We start from the raw sequence: 21,962 nt of genomic DNA on the forward strand, positions 1-21,962 counted from the left end.
AGCAGAAATTAAAGTGGGAGGGTTCTTCTCTGATTAAGTTGTCTCTGAACAGAGGAACCAGACAAGGATATCCTCTTTCCCATTTGTTATTTGTGTTATATTTAGAATTATTGGCAAAGAAAATAAGGGACTCAGACATTCAGGGATATAATTGGTATGGTAATCAAGAAAAGTTGGCTTTATTTGTAGACAATATTATTTTGTACTCGATAAAAACAGAAAAGGATATCTCAGTGCAGTGGAACATTCTGAGATGGTTTCAGTTTTATTCAGGATATAACATTAATGAAGACAAAACAAAGGCTGTAAACTATGCCCCCACACATGAACTGTTTCAGCAATAGCTATATTTATAGGGACACGATAAAATTACTTATTTATGAGTATGGGTTTAAAAAGATTCTATTATGGCAACTAAGGATAAGTGGGAAGAGACTAAACAAAAGATGATACAAAAACTGAGAAACTGAAGCTTGCATTTGTGAATGTGGATAGCAAGATACAAGCAGTAAAAATGTTTTTAGTCCCTTAAGTTTTATATACAGGTCAGGCATATTTTTATTAACCAGAAGAGAAGTTGTGGACAGTAATGAAGAGATGAAGGATCGTATCTGGGAATAGAAGAGAGCAATGATCAAGTGGGATAAGTTGATCCTTCCAACAGAGCAAAGTGGCTTAGGATTACCTGATTTGAAGGGATAATTTAGAGCCTCTGAGGTAAGGTTCTTATACATAACACAAGCTGAAAGCTATAATTTAAAGTGGAAAGGAATGATGATGAAGCAGGGGGAAATTCAACAAATAAGGAGAGAGTGGGGTTTTGCGTGCAGATACTTAAGGAGAATAATAACCATGCAGAATATTATATTGATAAAATAGAAGACAGCATTCTAAAAAGTAACATGAGAATGGAGGGAAGAGATGATTCTACCATTAAAGATTACTGCAGTTAGGGTACAGAGGTTTGGCAAGAGGGGGCTGAAATTTAGTGGAGAAAACTGGCAAAGGCACCAAGGTATTGGGAGCAAATAACTACAGGAGGAAAGGTAATAGAATGAGAAAAGGCTAAGAAGACATTTGGACTGCAGGCTAGAGACTGCCTTCCCTGTCAGAGATTGATATCAGATTATAGGCAAACAGAAAGGATTTGTGAATCCTAAGTTTAAGACCTGTTCCGGTAGAGGTTTTAGTTGAATCTAGAACAGAAGTTGCTATTAAAAAGAGATAATTAATAGGGCATGTGACTTCCCCACTGTGGGGCAGTAATCAAGGAGCCTGAATCCTCACCACTGGTGCTGGAGAGGGATGTTCACTTGGAACAAAAATTAACACACCCAGTATTTTCAGATGCAGCTCTCTGCATCAAGCACAACTTCCCTTAAGAGCGGATGGGGAACATACTTAGTTTGGGGTCTGAATTTCTCTGTCTCCCTCCAGGTGTCCAACAAGACTCCCCACTGGCACAGACAGAATTGTGTGTCCAAGCTAAGTTCTCTAGCACCCTCTCTGTGAAACCAGTGTTTTGTGTCCCTGCTCCAAACAGCTGACACACACTCTGAGATTTGATTTACACACACACACACACACACACACACACACACACACACACACACACACACACACACACACACACACGCACACACACATCTGAGAAAGGCTGGCACAGATTTACTAGCTATGCCCCCTTCTGCCCAGAGTAGAAGTAGTCATACCACCACCAGACACTCCAAAGCCAGATATTCTAAGGCTCTAGCAGGGGTACCCAATTATACTGAGTGAAATTAATATTAATACAAATGATAGTTTGACCAATGGCAGGGCTTTCAGGAGTGGCCAGAGCTGTCACCAAATATATACAAGTACTATGAGATTAAAATATTCTCTAAAAGTCCAGCCACAATGAAAAGTTTAAATATATTTAATAATAAATAAGAAAAGAACATGAAAATACTAAACATCTATTTATAGTAAACACCAGAGTTTCATTCACAGGAAATATTAAAATAACACAGATGAATAGATTTACATAGACGCAGAAAAACAGTACTTAACTAATCTCGCTATATTTTCCTGACTGATATAAAGAATTACTATTCCCTGACAACTTACTAGAGCAAGGCAAGATGAAGCAGGTGAATGGTCTTTTCTTGTCAGGTTTCAAAAACAGAGTGCAATGAGACTTCAATCTCACCTAGGATTAAAATGTCATTTTTAGTGATGGATTACAGAATGACATCACATACATCTGGCCATTTGACTTCTGGTTCCCAAGCCACCCCTCTTGGCTAGAAGCGGTCAGGATTTAGCACGTGTCAATAATACACACACACACACACACACACACACACACACACACACACACACACACACACACACACACACACACACACACACACACACACACACACACACACACTCTTGCTAAGATCTACTGCAGCTCCAGGAAGTCATAAAACAATTTCAAACTTCTATCCTTCCAGAGTAGCAATTCACTGCTAAAGACAATATAGAAGATTTCCTATACTTGTTTTCCCAGAAATTTCATCTCTGGCTGCAATCAGAACTGTAAGATGCAATCTTTATGGCCTAAATTAAGTAATTTAATGTCTTAGTTAACTGGAGTTGAGCTTAACCTCTTGTCTTCCAGTATTCTCTGTTAAAATGTATACATTTAATCAGTTACAATACAGTACAGTCTGATATACATATATATTTATTTTCTGTCCCACAGGACACACTGTTGATACAGTTTTAACACAAGCAACTTTACAAATGCATTTTTAACACAAGCATCTTTACAAATCAGTTTGATACACAAATGACCTATAATTCTTTACAAAATTCCATCTAGCTGTGCTGATATATGTTACACATCCATTGCCCCACTTCTCCTGCATAACTGGCAATACCCCACATCATCACAGGGCATATGAAATACTGCATGATAAGTACAGGAATCAAACAGAGGAGGTTGGAAAAGATTGGAAAGAGTAAGTGCATAAGTAGTTAACAAAGTAACAATGGAAAGAGGTGTGCATGGCTCCCAAATACACAGCAAAGTCTAGAAGATTTAGGATTTTTGCTTGGAAGTGCTTCCAAGCATATTTTATAGAATTTTCCTCATGTAAAAGCAAATGGAAGTGTGATAAAGAAGAAAATGGTAACTGGGAACACATGATGTTGTCTATCTCGCCTTCATTCTTGCTGGTTAGGTTCGGAGCCGATCCTCGGCTCCGACTCGGCCATCTTCAAAAGCTCGAGAGCTGCTTACTGGCTCGTGGCCCCCCTATATCCCATGATGCCTGGCGCTAGATACCTAGATCTCGTTTGCTGCTTCTGCTGCGAGGTTGTTCTACTGGCTCAGGTCGTATAAAACTTTATTATTATCATTTTTCTTGTCATAAAACTGTTAGTTTTTAGTGCAGAATTAGTCGTTTAGATAAAACTGTTGTATTGTAGCTAGTCTATTCCTAATCCTTGTTACTTCTCCTCAGAAACTCGTTTTAATTAGAGAGTTTCCCCTCCCCCCTTCTCTCCCTTTCCTTACCTCAGAAAGGTATTCTGTTTAAGTTAGAGGATAGCTGTTTCTCTCTATCTCCTTCCTTAAAAAAATAAATGAATAATAATTCCTTTATTATCACCGTTAGTTGTTTAGGGATAGTTAAGTATAGTTTTTTGTTTGTAGTAGTGCAGATATATACCTGCTTGTAGTTTTTTGGTTGTGGTAACTGTAGTGTGTAATTTTTAGTGGTTAGTTACCTTAACATTTCTGTGTCTGTGTTTCTTTGTTCCTTGGCTTTCCTTCAGGATGTCCAAGGATCCTAAGCCGTCCGGATTCAAGAAGTGTGACTCATGCTGTCAGAAGATGTCTCTGACAGATGGTCACACTTTTTGTGTTTATTGTCTGGGCGCCGTGCACCTGCAGGACTCTTGCTCAATTTGCCATGCTTTCAGTCCAAGAGTCCTGCAGGAGCGCAAAAACAAATTGATCCTGAGGGGTTTGCTTAAGCCCCAAGATTCACCGGTGAAGGCTCAGCCCATGAAATCTTCCAGGCCAACTAAACCTTCGGCTCCCAGTTCGGAGCCGTCAGGTGAAGCCATACCATCTATCTCGGCTCTGGCTGGAACCGATGTTCCTCCCTCCCAGTCGGCCCGACGCATTCTTCGGAGCCGTCTGAGAGTTGAAAAAGGTCTAGGTCTTCTTTTCTGGAGTCGATACGTTCGGCTCCGAAATCGCCTCTTCTCCAGTTAGAGCGTAGTCATCGCTCATCCCACTCTTCTTGGTCCTCAAGACTTTCGGACCATGACTTGGAAAGAGTGGTCAGTAGGCTGCTAAAATCGCAGGCCCTAGCCAAAATGTTATCCAGCCCCCCTCATCAGGTGTCTGCTCTGTCCAAGTCTGTAGCTATTTCTCCTCCGACTCATCCTATGAGCTCGGAGCTGGAGTACGTTGGGGTTCGAGTCGTGGAACCATCAGCTCTAATACCTTCTCCTTCAGTTCCATCGTCAGCTCTGATCCCTTCCATGGTACCATCCCTGGAGGGATCTTGGCGCCGAGACTCCCTTGTCAGCTCCGAGGGGGCGAGAGGCATCGGACCCTTGTCCGACCCCGCCCTCCCCCTCAAGGCTTCGGCTCAGGCGAGCTCGGCTCCCACATCTGCCTCGGAGCCGTCCCCCTCGGTGCGGAGTGGGGTTCTGGTTTCTTCGGAACCTGAGCCCTCTCTGCATCCGGGCAGGGACGCCTTCGAGGTGATGAGGAGTGTACTGGCCCCCAAGTTAGTCCCACGATCGACCCCATCGGCTCCCATCGGCGCCTGTGTCAGCCTCTGCCCCTCTTCCAGACCCCAAGCCTGGGGATCCAGCACTCCAGGACACCCCTTTGGGTGTATCCTCCTCTTCCGAGGCCTCCCCTGATCATTCAGAGGAGCCACCTCGCAAGAGGAAATGCAAGAGGAAGCATGTTGACTCCCATGAGTCTGTTACATCAGATACTGACTTAGAGGAGTCGGAAGGGTCCCCAAAATCCCCCTCTGAAGATGTCTCCTTCTCAGACATCCTTGAGATGCTTAGGCAGAGGGGGAACTGGACTGCCCTAAGCCCTTCTGAGGATGAGTCGGTATTCCTGGACGCGTTTGGATCCCGACCTTCCACCTCCTGGGTGTCTCTGCCTTTCAACCCACTGATGTCTGTGGTGGCTCGGAAGGCGTGGTCAGCTCCAGACACAGTGGAACTGACCCCTAGAAGACCTGCAAAATTCATTACTGCACCACAGGACAAACAGTTCTTGACCAAGGGTGTTCCTGTTGATGCCATGGTGGTAGCGGCGGCCACAAAGAAGGAGTTGGCAGAAACTTCTTCATCTGTCCATCCTCCTAACAAGGAGTCCAGGATGATGGACAGATATGGGAAGCGGATGTTCTCTTCAACGACCTTTTCCATGAGGTCCCTGAATTACCTGTGCCACTTTACCCGTCTTCAGAGGGATCTCCTGAAAGAGCTTGGAGATGCCCTCCAAGATCCATCAGCTGAGGGGGCCCAGGCTAAGGCAGCATCCCAGCTGGCGACTCTTAATTCAGTGGTAAACTCCTCCATGAGGCTCATTTCGTATGCACCCGATGGTGCGAGTAGAGCCGCAGGCACAGGCGTTGCCCTAAGGAGGCACGCTTGGATGCGGCTATGTAACTTTGCAGAACCTTTCAGAGCGTCTTTCACCAACACCCCTTTTGATGGTTCCTCTCTCTTTGGATCACAGGTGAAGGATACCCTTACCAGGTGTGAGCAGGAAGGCAAGACTCTCTCTGCCGTAGGAGTCCATTTTTCCACTCATTCCAGACCATATCCCAAGGGTCAAAAGAGTGGAAAGATGTGGTTCCGGAAATCCCAGGGAGCCTTGCCGGACACACGTGGTGAGTTCCCATCCAGGGGCAGAGGAGGGAACAATAATAGACGCTGCCCTCGTGGTAGAGGGGGTCCACAAAATCAGGGCAGCAGAGAATCCTTCTCTGAGAAGCCCTTCCAGCATCCCTGAAGGGTTGCCCGGCTGCCCACCTCTGGAGGCACTAGGGGGAAGGTTATCGCTGTACCTAGGAGCCTGGTAATACATAACACAAGACAAATGGGTACAGTCTGTTATATCCGGAGGCTACCGAATTCCATTTGTTCGCACCCCCTTAAGGTCAAACAAGTCCCTTCCAGACGTTCCACCCATTCTAAGGGACCAAGCAGTCCAAGAAGTCTCAAAACTGCTAAGAAAAAGGGCCATCCAGCAAGTCCCAGCAGACCAACAAGGATCTGGAATTTACTGAAGGTTCTTTTTGGTACCAAAAAAGACAGGGGACTGGAGACCCATTCTGGATCTCAGCAGACTGAACAGGTCTGTACAAAGAACGAAGTTCTAGATGGTCACGCTACAGTCCATTTTGCCCTTCCTGGGTCAGGACAATTGGATGTGCTCTGTAGATCTTCAGGATGTGTACTACCACATCAAAATGGACAGATGTTCCAGAAGATTCCTTTGCTTCCGGCTGGGAGACATCCATTATCAGTTCAGAGCTCTGCCCTTTGGTCTCACCACAGCCCCAATGGTGTTCACCAAATGTATGGCAGTAGTTACCGGTTACCTGAGACGGCAAGGATTCCAGGTGTTTCCATATCTAGACGACTGGCTCCTCACTGCTACCACCAGGCATCACCTTCTGTGAGCCAGAGACTGCACTATCGACACACTTGCTCCAGGCTAGGTATCACAATAAATTTCAAAAAGTCTGCATTGTCACCCTGTCAATCTATCACCTTTATAGGCACAAATTTAAATACCAAAGACATGTCAGCGAACCTCCCACCAGACAGGGTATGAGTGATTCGCCAGCATGTGAAGATATTATTAGCATGCAAAAGAATTCAAGCCAGATTTGTCCTTCAAACTCTGGGTCTCATGGCAGCAGTGATCATACTTGTCCCTCTTGCTCATTTTCACATGAGGATTCTCCAGTGGCTTCTTTTCACCCAATGGGCCTTCCAGCAGCTTCCCATGTCTTACATGATTATGATCACACAAGCATGCAAGAAGCACCTTGCGTGGTGGATGGTCTCCACATCAGTGTCCCACGGCAGATCATTTGTACTCCCCCCTCCAGTTGCTACGGTGACCACGGATGCCTCCCTGATCGGGTGGTGGGGCATTATCAGGGCAGAACAGTCCAAGGCACCTGGCAACCTCACGAGTACCATCTGCACATAAAAGTCTTGGAGATGAGGGCCATGCTCTTAGCGTTGCAGGCTCTTCAGGACTCTCTTCCTACCGGGACCATTGCAATTCAAACAGACAATATGTCTGTAGTGTGGTACATCAACAAGCAGGGCGGAACCAGGTCCTACCGGCTATGTCGCGAAGCACTCAGACTCTGGCAGTGGGTGATCTCTTCCCAACGGTTTCTGATTGCAAGGCACATCCCTGGGAGGTCCAACGTCCTAGCAGACAGGCTGAGCAGAGCAATTCTCATGCCTCACGAGTGGTCTTTGAACCAGGTAGTTGCAGACCAAATCTTCCGCAAATGGGGCCAATCTTGCTGCGACCTTTTTGCAACTCCCTTCAACAGCAAGTGCAGCAATTTCTTCTCTCTCCTTCCAGTTCCCGGGCATTCCCCCAGAGACACTCTATCCACGATTGGCCTCAGGGGCTTCTTTATGCATTCCCTCCTTTTCCCCTAATCCCGAAGCTAATTCAGAAAGCTACCATATTGGGCTGCAAAATGATCCTCATTGCTCCTTACTGGCCTTGACAAATATGGTTCCCATTCCTGCATTGTCATCTTCTCAAGCAGCCTTGGACTCTGGACCTAGTCCCAGACCTCCTTATTCATCAATCGGGCGGGCTGCACCAGTCCCTACGCTCTCTCCAGCTCACGGCTTGGTTACTCCACTTCCAACTTTAGCCAGGCTTCCAGATATCTCCCCCTCTGTGCGCGAAATCATTTTGTCATCACACAAGTCTACAACTAGAAAAACTTATGCTAGTAAGTGGAAACGTTTTTCTTCCTGGGCAGAGGCTAAAAGTATAGACCCCTTTTCAGCCCCTGTACACCACATTTTGGAATTTCTTGCGGAACTCTTCCATGCTGGGTCTGCTTCTGCTAAAATTAGAGTTCAATTAGCTGCAATTTCAAATTTTCACATTGGCCTGTCAGAAAACAATATCATGTCTCATAAGCTATGTAAAGCCTTTCTCAAAGGAACCACTCTGCTCAGGCCCCCAGTGAGAGATCCTCCACCACCGTGGGATCTAAATTTGATTTTAGCTTCTCTAATTTTGCCCCCTTTCGAACCTGCAGCTTCTTGTTCCTTGAAGTTCTTATCTTGGAAAACCCTTTTTCTGGTAGCTATTACTTCAGCCAGAAGAGTTTCGGAACTCCAGGCTCTTTCTATCCATCCCCCATACCTCGTGTTCCACAATGACAGGGTTGCTCTTAGGACTAATCCTTCCTTCCTTCCTAAGGTCTCTTCAGAGAGTAACTTGAATGGGTCCATAGACCTTCTTGTGTTTTTTCCTAACCACTCCAACAGTGCGGAATATAACTTGCATCAGTTAGATGTTCACAGGCAACTACGCTTTTATTTGCATAGAACTAAGGACATTAGAAAATCGGACCAACTTTTCCTGTCTTATGCAGTCGGTAAACAAGGTCTTCCAGTCTCCAAAGTAACCTTATCCAGGTGGTTGACTTCTATCATCACATTCATATATCAACTGAGAAATAAAGAATTGCCAGTTAAACCAAAAGGTCACTCCACCAGAGCTTTAGCCACTTCGGTGGCCTTCCAGGCTAGGTTGCCCATGGAATCTATTTGTGTTGCAGCTACATGGGCCAACCCACATACTTTCATTTCGCATTACAAGTTGGATTTGGTTTCCAGGAGCAGAGCTGATTTTGGTTCCACTGTTCTGAAGAGTCTTTTCCGGTGAGCCACCTAGGACTTTAGGTGCTAGGGACGCTGTCCCAACCAGCAAGAATGAAGGCGAGATAGACAACATAACATAAAGAAGTTATGTACCTACCATAATGTTCCATGTTAGTTGTCTTCTTCTCGCCTTCTTTCTTGTGTCCCACCCGCCATCCCCCTATCCTAGTGGACCGAGAAGAGTTCCTCTTGGTTTTTCACTGGCTGAGTCTTCTCTGACTATTCCTTCTGGCTAGTAGTCTCTCCAGTAGAATTTATGCATTCTAGGATAGGATTCCTTTATTATTATGTCTGCAGTTAGACTTACCAAACGAGATCTGGGTATCTAGCGCCAGGCATCATGGGATATAGGGGGTCCTCGAGCCAGTAAGCAGCTCTCGAGCTTTTGAAGATGGCCGAGTCAGAGCCAAGGATCGGCTCCGAACCCAACCAGCAAGAAAGAAGGCGAAAAGAAGACAACTAACATGGAACGTTATGGTAGGTACATAACTTCTTTTTCAGGGAGTGTAATGAGTAATGGGTGTAACCAATGAATTTTTTATTTTTGTTCTGAGATGCAGGGTCAGAATTGCCTAGTGAAAGTAAGGCCTTGTTAAGTTTAATTCTGGTGGCTGCAAACAAAGCAGTTGCTAGAATAATGAAATCAAGTCTAAACCAACTGTTTTTGAAGTAGTAAATATTGCAACAGAGATAAAGAACTGGAGGTGGGATCTTTAGAAAAAGAGTATGAGCAAATTACATAGAAAAATTGGAAATTGTGGGAACAATGCATGCAGAATGTTCTGGAAGAGGAGTGAGTTTTAAGGGATGGCAGGAAATAAGCAATTCAAGTAATGCTGGATTGGTGCTAATTGTGTTAATGTATGTGATGTATAATGTTTGTAACTGTGACCATGCTAATATGGTTTGCTTTATTTTATACAATGTATATTTGCCTTTGTCTTAATTTTATTTTATTTATTTTTATTTCACATTTGTTTACTGGGATTATCCACTGGGCTGAGAATAATTAGCCCAATTTCAGTGGAGGCTCAGGGAGAAAAGCTCCACAATTAACATGACAAATACAAATGTCAAAAATAAAACAGTACAGAATAGGTACACATAACCTTAGCTTAAAACGTATTAGTAATGGAATAAATAATATATACAAAAAGTTTGAAGACATGCTCATACACTGTAAGGAAAAAAGAAAAAAAGGTAACAGTGAAAAAATAAAACAGGTGTATAATTACATTTGAAACATATCAAAATTACAGACAATTGCAAGAGTTATAAGAGTGATAATTCAATGAATTTGTTAAAAATTGGTCCTTGATTTCTTCCCTCAGGATACTTTTTCTAGGATACCTTCTAGATTCTTCCCTGCAAAAGGCATTCATAACTCTGGAGAAAGTGGACTTGTGTTTAGAAATTTTCCTGAGTTTCTTCAATCAATCCCAAACTTCAGCCAGAGTGTATCTCAGTATTGTAGGGTTGTTGGCACCTATGCTTTTCATTATTCCTCTTGCCAGGTTGCACATGAGAAAAATTCAATAGTTCTTAAAGACTGTTCAGACCTAGCATTTTCACCCACTGGAATTTCAGATCCCAGTATTGGAGTATGTGAGGAGAGAGTGGAGAGATCAGATTTCAATGAATACAGGTTTCACATTTTCTCTCTTTGTATCCCTTCTCAGTATGTAACAGAAGCATTGGATTTTACATGGGGAGGTTTATCAATGGGGTAAAAGTGCAGTGCATTTAAACAAAGCAGGCAGGCCAAAGCACATAAACTTGAAAGAGATGTTAACTGTGAATCATGCTATAGAATCATTTCATCATCTGTGGTCCGCAGGACCTTTACAGGTGATTATAGACAACAATACAGTGGATGTGGTACTTAAACAAGGGGCACTTGATCTTATCCTCTGTGCAGGCTAGCTATGGTAGCTTGGGAGATTGCAGTTCAGCATGATCCCCGGGCTTTCTACATCCCATCAGAGCAAAATGCAGTGGAATACGAGCCCAAATGGTCCATGCAAATTGAACATTGTGATTTGCTGTGCCAACTGTAAACACATGGTGGGTGACCAAAAACTGCCAGTATCCATGCTACCTTGACATGTGCATGTGCCATCCTTATCCTCAAAATTGTCACTGTGAAGCGATATAAAATACTTGTCATAAGGTATCAGGCTTTGCCCTGTGGAAGGATCCCACCAGCATTACTATTATGAGCAATGGATTTCTGTTAGGATTTACTCCTGACACAGATACCATGCCATTTGCTGTCTCCTTATGCTTTGCCAGCATGCAGTTCCATCCTTCAGTGGTATTTATATTTGCCAGCACTTGATTCCATACTCCAGCACACTCTGCCTGTCTCGGACAGTGCCTCCATGAGAATTTGGTTTTCCTTAGGTGTGCAGTAGTCATGCCTGTGTCTTGTCCTCTTCTGCTGTGAAGGGTCGATTTTAGCAGTAACACAGTGAATATCCTAGCTATGGGACTGCCCTTTACTAATTCAAACACAATCTGCATCCCACCCTGCCTGAGTGTGCCTAGCGTGACTGTGTCCAGGTTTTGCATACTGACAGTGGTGAGTATGTATGTAAGCAGTGCAGTGTGCCATGTGCATTTACAGTACTTTGAACCTGAATGGTATGTGACCGTAGACTGTTATGGTTGGTGGGGAGTGTGGCCTGCACAGTATTTGATGGCGTATGTGTTATTAGATTCAATCATGTCAGTGCACAGTGATGTTCATCAACATCATTGCTGCTGTAGTCTTTAGTTGTATGAATTATATCCTGCCCAGGATGTAACATCTGGCCAGTCTTCTGAAGTCTCTGGCTACCATCCTCATCTGCACTCAGTCTACTGTAGATCAAGCTTCAGTGTTTGAAAACAGCAGCATGTGCACCAAAAACCCTCAGTACTTTCTTGATGCCCTCAAGAGCATTTCTCCTGTCTTTCATTGCTGGCAGATAAGTGCCCTTTTTGGAACCCTTCCATACATGTTTTTTTATTTCTTTGGTCTTTCTTTGACAAGAATAGAGACTGTCTCTCTTTCAGAGGATAGGTGGTGTTATTGTATTTATTATCTTATAATGTCTCATCTGGCGGAATATTTTTATCTGAATTGGGTGCTTACTTGTGGTAGCAGTATGCTGTTTTTATACTATTTGTGTTCTTTCTAGTGAAGTCATATATTTTTACAGGAAAGCATGTATGTTAATGCTTCTGTATACTATGTGGCAACTTATCTTCTGACCAGTTCCTTCTGGCTGTGTTTACCAGGAATAAGGTGTTCCTGGTTATTTTGGGACAAAAGCATACGGTCTGCATTTAATTTTCAGATATGTTGAAACTGGTATAGAAAAGTCTAAGTGTTTGTAGTGCTTGTGAGCACTTTAGTGATAACCTACCTTCCACCGGACTCCTTCCATCCGTACTTACTATGAACAAGTTTCTCCCTATCAGCAGTAACATGGATACCCTTACTGGTCCTTTTGTTCCTTCTCCTGTTGCACCTAGGAAAATGAAAACTACTAGGGAGCCCTTGCTGACACAGTGGGCTCAGTCAGTGACTCAGCCACTGGTGGGTGATTCTCTTGTTGCCACAGCTTGTTCCACAGAAAACTCACTACTTTTTTTCTGGGACCCTCTGGTTTGATCCTTACCACCAGGAGGGAACAGCAGTTAGCCATATCCTCTGTGGCTGTTCCATTGCCCATTCTGAGTACAGGAGGGTTGCTTTCTTCAGTTTCACCAAGAGGTTCTTCCCTAGTTGGCTGAGATAAGAGACCCGTTTCTTGAGTTGAAGTGCCATGCTTAAGTTTGTTTCCATCTAAGTGTGTCAATAGAAAAAAGAAACAAAAGATTAAATCTTCTGAAACAGCACTTCTGCAGGAAAGATGATTTAATTACTCTGACTAAAGGCTTATTACAAGCTTTGAATTCGTTGGAACAGCAGGGAGATTTGGCTATAAGTCATAGTTTCACAATACCTGAGGATTCTTTATCCGATACTTCTGATAAGGATAGGGACAGGTCTTCAATGTTTTCTTCACATGTCCCTGATTCTGAATTTGAGGAGAGTGATTCCTCATTTCCTCTTGTTGAGGAATTTTCTTTTGTTGAGATTGTGTCCAGAATGAATAATTTTATTTCAGTGGGATGCCTTGTAGATTCTTCCCTGGAAAAGGCACTCCAAATTCGGGAGAAAGTGGACTTGTATCTAGAAGTGTTCTTGAGTTGTTCTAGCCAGTTTCAGACTTCTGCTATAGAGTATATATGGATTCTAGGGTTTGTGGCATCCATGATTCTAATGATTCCTTTTAACAGGTTACACTTGGGAAAAATCCAATGGCTCTTGAAAACTACTTGGACCCAAAATTCACACATTCTGGAATTTTGAATTACAGTATTGGGTTTTATGACGAGAGAACTGCTTTGGTGGAAAGAACCAATTTCCGTGAATCCAGGTTTCCCATTCTGTGCCTCCCAACCCCTGTGGTCTGTTGCAACAGACACATCAGATTTTGATTGGGGTGCTTTTCTAATTGGAGTAAAAGTGCAGAGTCTTCTAAACAAAACAGAAAGGCCAAAACACATAAACATGAATGAGATGTTATCTGTGATCTGTTATATAGAATGTCATCAGCTGTGGTGCCCTGGACCTATGCAGGTGATTATAGACAACACCACAGTATTGTAGCACATAAACAGGGGGACCACCAGGTTTTACCATCTGTGTAAGCTGCCTGTGGTAGCTTGGGAGGTTGCTTTGAAGCACTGTTTAATCCTTCAAGCTTCATGCATTCTGTCAGAGCAAAATGTTGTGGCAGTCAAGCTGACCAGGATCAGGACAGATCCTCGTGAATGGAAATTAAATGAGGGTGTCTTCCAGTTTTTGATCCAGTTGTAAGTAACATCTTGAATAGATTTATTTGCCTCCTTTCAAAATGGACACCTCAACAAATTCTGCACCAGAACTTCTTGTAGGTAGGCTTGGAAAAATATGCTTTTTTATTTCTGTGATCAGGAAAGTTAACTTTATGTTTATCCGCCCTTTTCACTGATTTCAGGGCCATTATGGAGATTCAGAAGGTCTCTCCAAAGATTGTGGATACTTCCTTCTGACCAAGGGCTGTTCCTTATGGAACTCACCAAGGGCAATTGCCACAAGCTTCCTCACAGATTGGATATACTTATACAACATAAAGGGAGATGATACACCCCCAATTTTGAAATACCTTCAGCTGACTTCCTGGGTGATTCAATTTTTTTTATCCTGTAGGTACCTTGTTTCTGTGTAATGCTGCAGGTACTAAAGGAGGCAAGAAAGTCTGCTACCAAGAAATCTTATATTGGTGAGTGGAAAGTATTTTAGAGTTGGTGCCTAGATGCAAAACCAGGGTCACTCCAGTCATCAAAAGAGGGAAGAAAACAAAGATTGTTTATTACAATCTTTAGTTTCTTCCCTGTCTTGGTGAGTGGAGTAACTCTGTTTTTGCATTTTGATTCTAATTTGGCCATAGTTGTCTTTACTCACTCTGTGTTTATATTTGGTGCCTAGCCAATAATCAGGGTCCCATTAGGAATTATGCACCACTGGTGTTTAAATATTTGTGTGAGTTACTATCCTCTGATCTCTTTTTTATTTGTCTGTCAAGGTAACATCTTGCTGCTATTTCAGCATGTCTGCCCATGGATCTGGTTTTCTTTTCTGCTTTTAGCGAAACAGTTTCTGAAGGAAGGTTTTACACCTGAAATCTCCCCATAAACAAGTTGCATCCTCTTGAGACTTTAACTTTGTGATAGAAAAGTTAATCATGTCTCCATTTGAACCTGCTTATTAAACAGAATTAAGGTTCATTGCATGGAAAACTGTTATTCTCATTGCTCTGACAAGTGCAAGAGGAGTATCGGAGTTGCAAGCTTGCATAGTGGGTGAACACCATCTGGTTTTCCAAGTGATATGGCCACATTAAGAACAAATCTCTCATTCATGCCCAAAGGGATTTCTGAGTTTACTAGGAGAGCAGTGGCTTGATTTGTTCTTTCCAGCACCTTAAAGCCAGGTAGAAAAGATTCTTCATGGGCTGGATGTGCATAGGCACCTCAAGTACTGTTGTTACAGAAGTAAGTCCATCATAAAAGCAGGTCAGCTATTTGTTTCTTATGTTGGGATAAAGAAAGGACAACCCATGTGAAAATGGACTATTTCTAGATGATCGTCCTACAACTATTTCCTTTTGTTATTCCCACCATGCTAAACCAGTTCCAGGCAGTATTACGGCTAATTCTACCAGGGCCTTAGCTTCTTCGGTGGCATATTAGAAATAGGTGGACTCTAGAAGTATTCTAGAGTCCACTACATGACCCACTGTACATAGTTTTACAAAGCATGTGAAACTGGATTCCTTGTCTAGGTCCAGGATAGGCTTTGATAGGAGCATTTTCGAGGGGCTCTTGGATCCATATCCTTTCACTTCCCAGGTTGAATAGGTTTTGGTAATCAACTTGTGTAGCCAAAAGGCTACTGCAGCAGTTTGAATGGTGATTATAGTAAAGTTGTGTAATTTGCAGTTGCTCTTAATGCTGGATGTTCGAAATCCTCACTTCTGCAGTAGACGCTCCTAACTAACCACTATTTTCCTATTTCTGTATGTAGTTAATTGTTGGGATGTAAATTGTTATTCTATGTATCATTTAGGAATTCAGGATGATTGTTCCTTTAGTTTTGGGAAAGAAAGTCCTAAAGAAGCTTCACTTTGACTGCTGATTTCCCTTTACAAGACTGATCAATCAGCATTCAGAGTGAACGTGAGGGAAAGAGGCAGTTTTTGGAAGCTGTTTGTTTGTTGTCCCCTGGGCATGACAAAACCCATGCATCCTAATGGCTATCACAGTAATAAAGACTTTCAAAATCTACTATTATGGGTAAGTGCAACTTATACAACTGTACTTTATCTGTATTGTAAAGGAATAGTGATTGCATTGACACCCTTGCTTTCATTTACATCTGAATAAAAATCTACAAAGCTGAACATGCTGTGACAAACCACAATAAACACTTTAGCGTAAAAAACTATTTAATCTCCACTATTGTCACTGCAGACTTCCTCAGAAATACAAATCATACTGAACATCACAATATTTAAATACTTCAAGAACCAATCAAATACAATTGAGAGTAATTAAAACACAATCATAAAATGCAAGCATATAAAAGGGCAATGCTTCAAGCCATTAACCATTATTTAAATTGCTTTTTAACATACACCTTAAGGTCTTTTAAAAAACATTTTATATTGATGGCATCATTTAAGCCGGGTGGCTGATCAGCTTTTAATTTTATCTGCTATCTGGCTTCTTTTTGTTCTAAATAATTTTTAAAGCTGCCTCCTCTTAAACTCAAATGACCCTGTTCTAGGATCGAGAACAACATTTTTTTGTAGTTATGACCAACAATGCTATGCCTGTATAACGCGTTATTATAATCTTTATTTTTTATGTCATATATATGTTTTCTGATCCTAGTTAGTAAACGTCTAGTGGTCATACCAACATAAAAAGAGGGGCACGAAATGCAAATAGCAATAAATATCACCCCAACACTTTTACAGGAAAAATAATCCAACACTGGTATGGTATAATTAAGATGGGACAAATTTATAAAAGGTCCCTCTGATATATATCTTCACATACTACATGTCTAACATTTATACATACCCTTAGTGGTACTTACACTAAAACTATCAACAGCTGAACTATCTCTACCCTTTTCAAATAAGCTCTTCAAATTAACATCTTTTTTTATATACAAAACTGGGGTATATCCCCACACAATTACACAATTCTCGATTGCCTTTCACAATCTTCCAGTTGTTTGATATGATGTTCCTCATAACTGGTAAATCACTAGTTATTGGCAAATTAAAACATAAATGTTTATCATCACATGGTATATGCTTAGTAACCAATACCAGAGCTTTAATAAGAATAGGTGGATACTTTTCTACCATTCCATACATATTGAATGTGTTCATCCAACAAATTTTCATCATATCCACGTTCTAAGAACATGTTTTTAATATATGAAAACTCTATTTGTAGTCATTCATCATCACTAGTCAGCCTACTAGCACGGATGAACTGTTCTTTTGGAATATTCTTTTTTATATGATATGGATGTTGACTGGAAAAATGTAAATACCCATTCATAAAAGTAGGTTTACTATAAATACTACTACTACTAAACTTATTTTCCAAATGATCCCATTCCAGATGGACATCCAAAAAGTTAATAGAAGTACCAATATTTCCTACTACAAATTTAAGGAAAGGTGAACAAGAATTAATGGTTCTAACCAAGGTATTAACTGTTTCACCATTTCCTTGAACTACAAATATCAGATCATCAATAAACCTTTTATAATATACAACCTGAAACTGGTTGAAATAAGGTTTGGCAATTTCTTGTTCCCACCACCCCATCACGATATTGGCAAAAGAAGGGGCAACCACTGTCCCCATTGCTATACCTTGAATTTGTTTGTAATGAGACTTATTAAACAAAAAATAATGATTTTTCAAAATGATGTCCAGCAGATTACAATAAAAATTAATGACAGTATGACAATTAGTAAAATGATTCAAATACATTCTAATATATTCAACCCCTATTTCATGTGGGATGCATGTATATAATGATGTGACATCTGAAGTAAACATAATATATTTGTTTGGATCAAAACTTACTTCTTCATTGAACAATCTAAAGCTTTCCAAAAAACTCCATGAATCTTTAAAAATGATTCCATGTTGTGGACATAAAGCTGTAAAAAAGAATCCACAAGCAAGGAAATGCCTTCCATAACATAATTTGGTGCAGAAATAATGGGTCTGAAAGGGGGGTTTGATAAACTCTTGTGTCTTCGGAATACTGAATAACACACTAATTTTAGGATTTTCTATATTGCAAAAATTGTACATAGCCACATTCAAATCACTTACCAACAAACTGTCATACAAAAAATCAGAAACATATTTATAACATTTTGAAATGTCAATATTGGTAACTTTTTTGTATTCACTTTCATTTGCGAGCATATTTTCCATCTTGGCTACGTAATCCATTTGGTCCATAAGGACAAGCATACCACCTGTGTCACTTTTCATAATATGTATTGATTTATTTTCACACAATTCTTTCATTGTAATTCTAAGTTCTGTACTCAAATTATCACCCTTAGGGTACTGTTTGTTAGATCCTAAAATACTTCTAAATTCAGTTTCACAAGCTAATTCAAAAGTTTTCAAAGTATAGTTCAACAATGGATTAAAACAAGATGGTTTGACCAACAACTGTTCAGTATTTTCAACGTCTTTCAATAAATAAGACAAATTTAATTTCCTAGTAAATTGCTTAAGTTCAACAATTGCTTTAGTAATATTTGTTTTCATACTAGGAACAAAATGTAACCCTAATCTCAACAAAGTAATATGGTTAGCATTTAAATTAAAACTAGACAAATTCAAAATGTCTTTCACAGAAGCGTTGTACCTCATTCATTGTCCATTGAGGAATCCGATGTTAACAGAACACTCTGGCCGTTCTTGCATGTGGTTATGGGCTTCGGTCTCAACTGTCTTTTTTCTTTTTTGAAGACTAAAAAAGATTTTGTTTTGCCCCCCCCGATTCATTGTTGTTAGAAGAAGGAGCATCCGTTTCTTCATGAAAAAATTACTTCATCCGCAGACCCATTGATATCTTTATTAGATTCAACCATCCTGCTTCTGTTTGAAAAAGATGTTGATGGTATAGTTTCATTTGTGACATCACTCGCAAAGGCGGGTTTTTTAGATGTGTGCTGTTTAAGGTAGACTGATTTTGAAGCTTGAAAATTTCTTTTGTTAAACGGAATATTATTATTGTTGTTCTTAATAGGAAGGAACATGCTTTAAGCAATATCCATCTCATATGCAGTCAAATCATGATCCAATTTATTATTTTTTCTTTTTATTAGTATTTTCTCATGCTGTTCTAACTCTTCAAGTAAAAGAGAAGACTCAGTTCTTTCAGAGAAAATGAACTGAAATCTAGTTTCAATAGCTTGTTCGGCCTTAAGACTATCTTCTTTAAGACCCATTATAATGTTGTTGTTACGCTCAACTAGCAGTTTTAAAAAAAAAAATTGACATCTGCTTCGTTGACAAAAATCTTTTAAGTTGTTAAAAAACGGGTCTTTATCGGTTGTGCCATTGGGACATTTAAAAAACCGAAGTCCCTTAGGCACTATATTTAATTCAATGTATTTACAAAAATATTTATTCTCAATATCAATACTCTTGTATTTCTTAAGCAACTTACTTATATTATCACATAATGCTTTATATTCAGTTAAACTGACAGCGTCAGTAAGTCTTTTGGTGCATATAAAAAGATTCTCACCATCATTTAACGCTGCTGCTATGTTTGAATACAGTCCCTTCGATTTAACATTCTTTGCTTTTACAAAACCAGTATTTCTCATCATCTCACTATGCTGTCCATTGGTATTCACCTTCACGACAGTATCTGCGTCATCCTCAGATTGAGGCTGATGATTCCTTTCACACACGCTCACTCAACAAAAGTTGTAAGGACTTCTTAATATCTTCCATGGTCTTTAAAAAAACCTGATTTAACTGTGCTTCAGGAGAATCTTGAACAGAATGAATGATAACATCCAATAATGAGTCTCCAGCCACTTCAGCCATAGCAGAAACCAAAACTCAAGAAATACCACAAACTGAAAAAACAAGTGAATAAAAAACTGCAAAGCTGAACACGCTGTGACAAACAACGATAAACACTTTAGCATAAAAAACTATTTAATCTCTGCTTTCGTCAATGCAGACTTCCTCAGAAATACAAATCATACTGAACATCACAGTATTTAAATACTTCAAGAACCAATCAAATACAATTGAGAGTAATTAAAACACAATCATAAAATACAAGCATATAAAAGGGCAATGCTTAAAGTCATTAACCATTATTTAAAGTGCTTTTTAACATACATCCTACGGTCTTTTAAAAAAAAGGAATAACAAAGGAATAGTGATTGCATCGACACCCTTGCTGTCATTTACATCTCCTTATTTTCAGGTAGCTTAAAGTAACTCTATATCAGATGGATCATTCTCTTCTAAGGTGAAACCACAAGCAGATACTAAACATGCAATGGCATTGACTTAGATGGTTCTAGATTTCCTGGTAACAGAGGCTGGTGGTACTTTTTGTCAGTTAGGTGGGTTGTTTCTATTTTTCCTCCCTGCTTCTCTCAAGGTAGCCAGTTTCAGTGGCCACCTATATCTGGTGTGCCTGGTGACATAAAAATGTACCTGTACCATGTGTATTAACATGCCGTGAAGCCTGACTAAACAGTGTTTTCTTTCAACTTTGAAGTGCTGTGTATATGGTTTTACGTTTCCAGAAATGTCTGGCCTTTACCTGTGATTAGTTCCAATTTCAAAAGTCAAAATTAACATTAATCTAAGTCTTTATTCATGTTTCCTTCTTACAAAAACTCTTCTTTTGGTACAAGTGTATTCATACATGTATGGGCAAATAACATGAATTAACTTCCTTTTATTCTTTATTTGTAAGATAAGTGGACAGATTCAGAGGATCTTTTTTCAACCACAGCCTGGAGCAAAAGACAAATTAATACATAATTAGATTATAGAATAAATGCCTTCTCTTAATAGCACAGAGTACAAGATGTTAAATAAAACGTAATAGAAATGTGCACCAGCTTATACTGCATAGAGTAGTACAAAACTCACAGCATTCAGTTACATTCCTAAAATGTACAATAATTCATTTAGAAAATAGTTAGAAGATGGCCTCTGTGTACAGCTAGCACATAATGACTGAATCATGAGAACTTTGTGCAGTGCAACTTTTCTGATTTTAGAATAACAGTTTCCCTCAAAACAGGTATTGGTGTCTGCCTCAGGTGCTGTAACTGATTGACAAGCAGTTGCATAATATGTCTTGCTAATTATACGGTAATGCAGATTAATTTTTTATTGATCAGGTTATGAGGAACACTGCTACAAACAATGTTGCTCTTCTCCAAGGCTTAATGTTACAGTGTGTGTTGCAGTGAGTTTCTTGATTATTTCTCATTGTGCATCTAAAACATTTAGAAGTAATGTCATTAATTTGACAAACTGCAACACTGTAGGTGGCCACACAACCATTTGCAAATGTGTTACAGAAAGGAGTGAAGAGTAAGTTAAATTTATTCTACTGGTTTAAGCTTAAAAAGGAGGCTGATAGGGCATACCATAATCTGAAATGCATTGCATTGCTAATGTCCAGAACTTCCTCCCATTTGTCCTGATGAAGATTTATCTGCATTTGATTAACTTCATTTGTTAATGTCCTAAAAACTTTGTGTTTGACTCATTGCATCATTGCTTTTATTAGAAGGGTGCTAAGAGCTAACCTTGGTTCCCTTTTCTAGATCATGTGAATTTTTATATGCGTCTGCTGACTCTGGTACTAACTATAGCCATTCAGGAAATGAAACACACCAGCAGTACATCACTTTAGTATTGAATGCTAAAAATGTAAGTTTAAAAAAGAATGCAGAAGTACCACCATCTATTTCTTCTGTTTTCAAAGGGCAGTTTTGCAAAGTTCAGAGCACCAAAAGCTCATATGTTTATTTGCCTCCAGATCCACTGATAAAGATATGCTTGTGTTCATTTCAGTTCCTCTTTCCTGAAGAATAGCATGTGAAACAAATTAAATATTGTGGAATGAAAGCACCATTTTTAGGAAGTTTAACTATTTGCTTTCTCCATTCTAGATCTGACTCGGCAGTATAAGACACTGCAGGCAGACATGGTGTTAAGAATTCACAAGCTGCAGACTGAAGTCAGTCATCTACAACAACAGCTTGGTATGGTTTCTATTCCAAGTGCTGTAAATTAGACCTTCATTGAAATAACATGGA

At 40.3% G+C, this 21,962-nt stretch overlaps 1 protein-coding gene across 1 annotated transcript in view; it reads left to right on the forward strand.

Moving 5' to 3' along the window:
• The window catches only part of CCDC153 (coiled-coil domain containing 153), a 271,504-nt gene that overhangs the window by 111,794 nt on the left and 137,748 nt on the right, over nucleotides 1–21,962 (forward strand). The window contains exon 4 of the mRNA XM_044079456.1: nucleotides 21,816–21,908. Within this exon, the coding sequence (XP_043935391.1) occupies nucleotides 21,816–21,908 (93 nt within the window). The remainder of the gene's footprint in view (nucleotides 1–21,815; nucleotides 21,909–21,962) is intronic.

The sequence above is a fragment of the Protopterus annectens genome, chromosome 8.part0 (assembly GCF_019279795.1).
Source record: "Protopterus annectens isolate FY-2018-M chromosome 8.part0, PAN1.0, whole genome shotgun sequence".
NCBI classification, from domain to species: Eukaryota; Metazoa; Chordata; order Ceratodontiformes; family Protopteridae; genus Protopterus; species Protopterus annectens.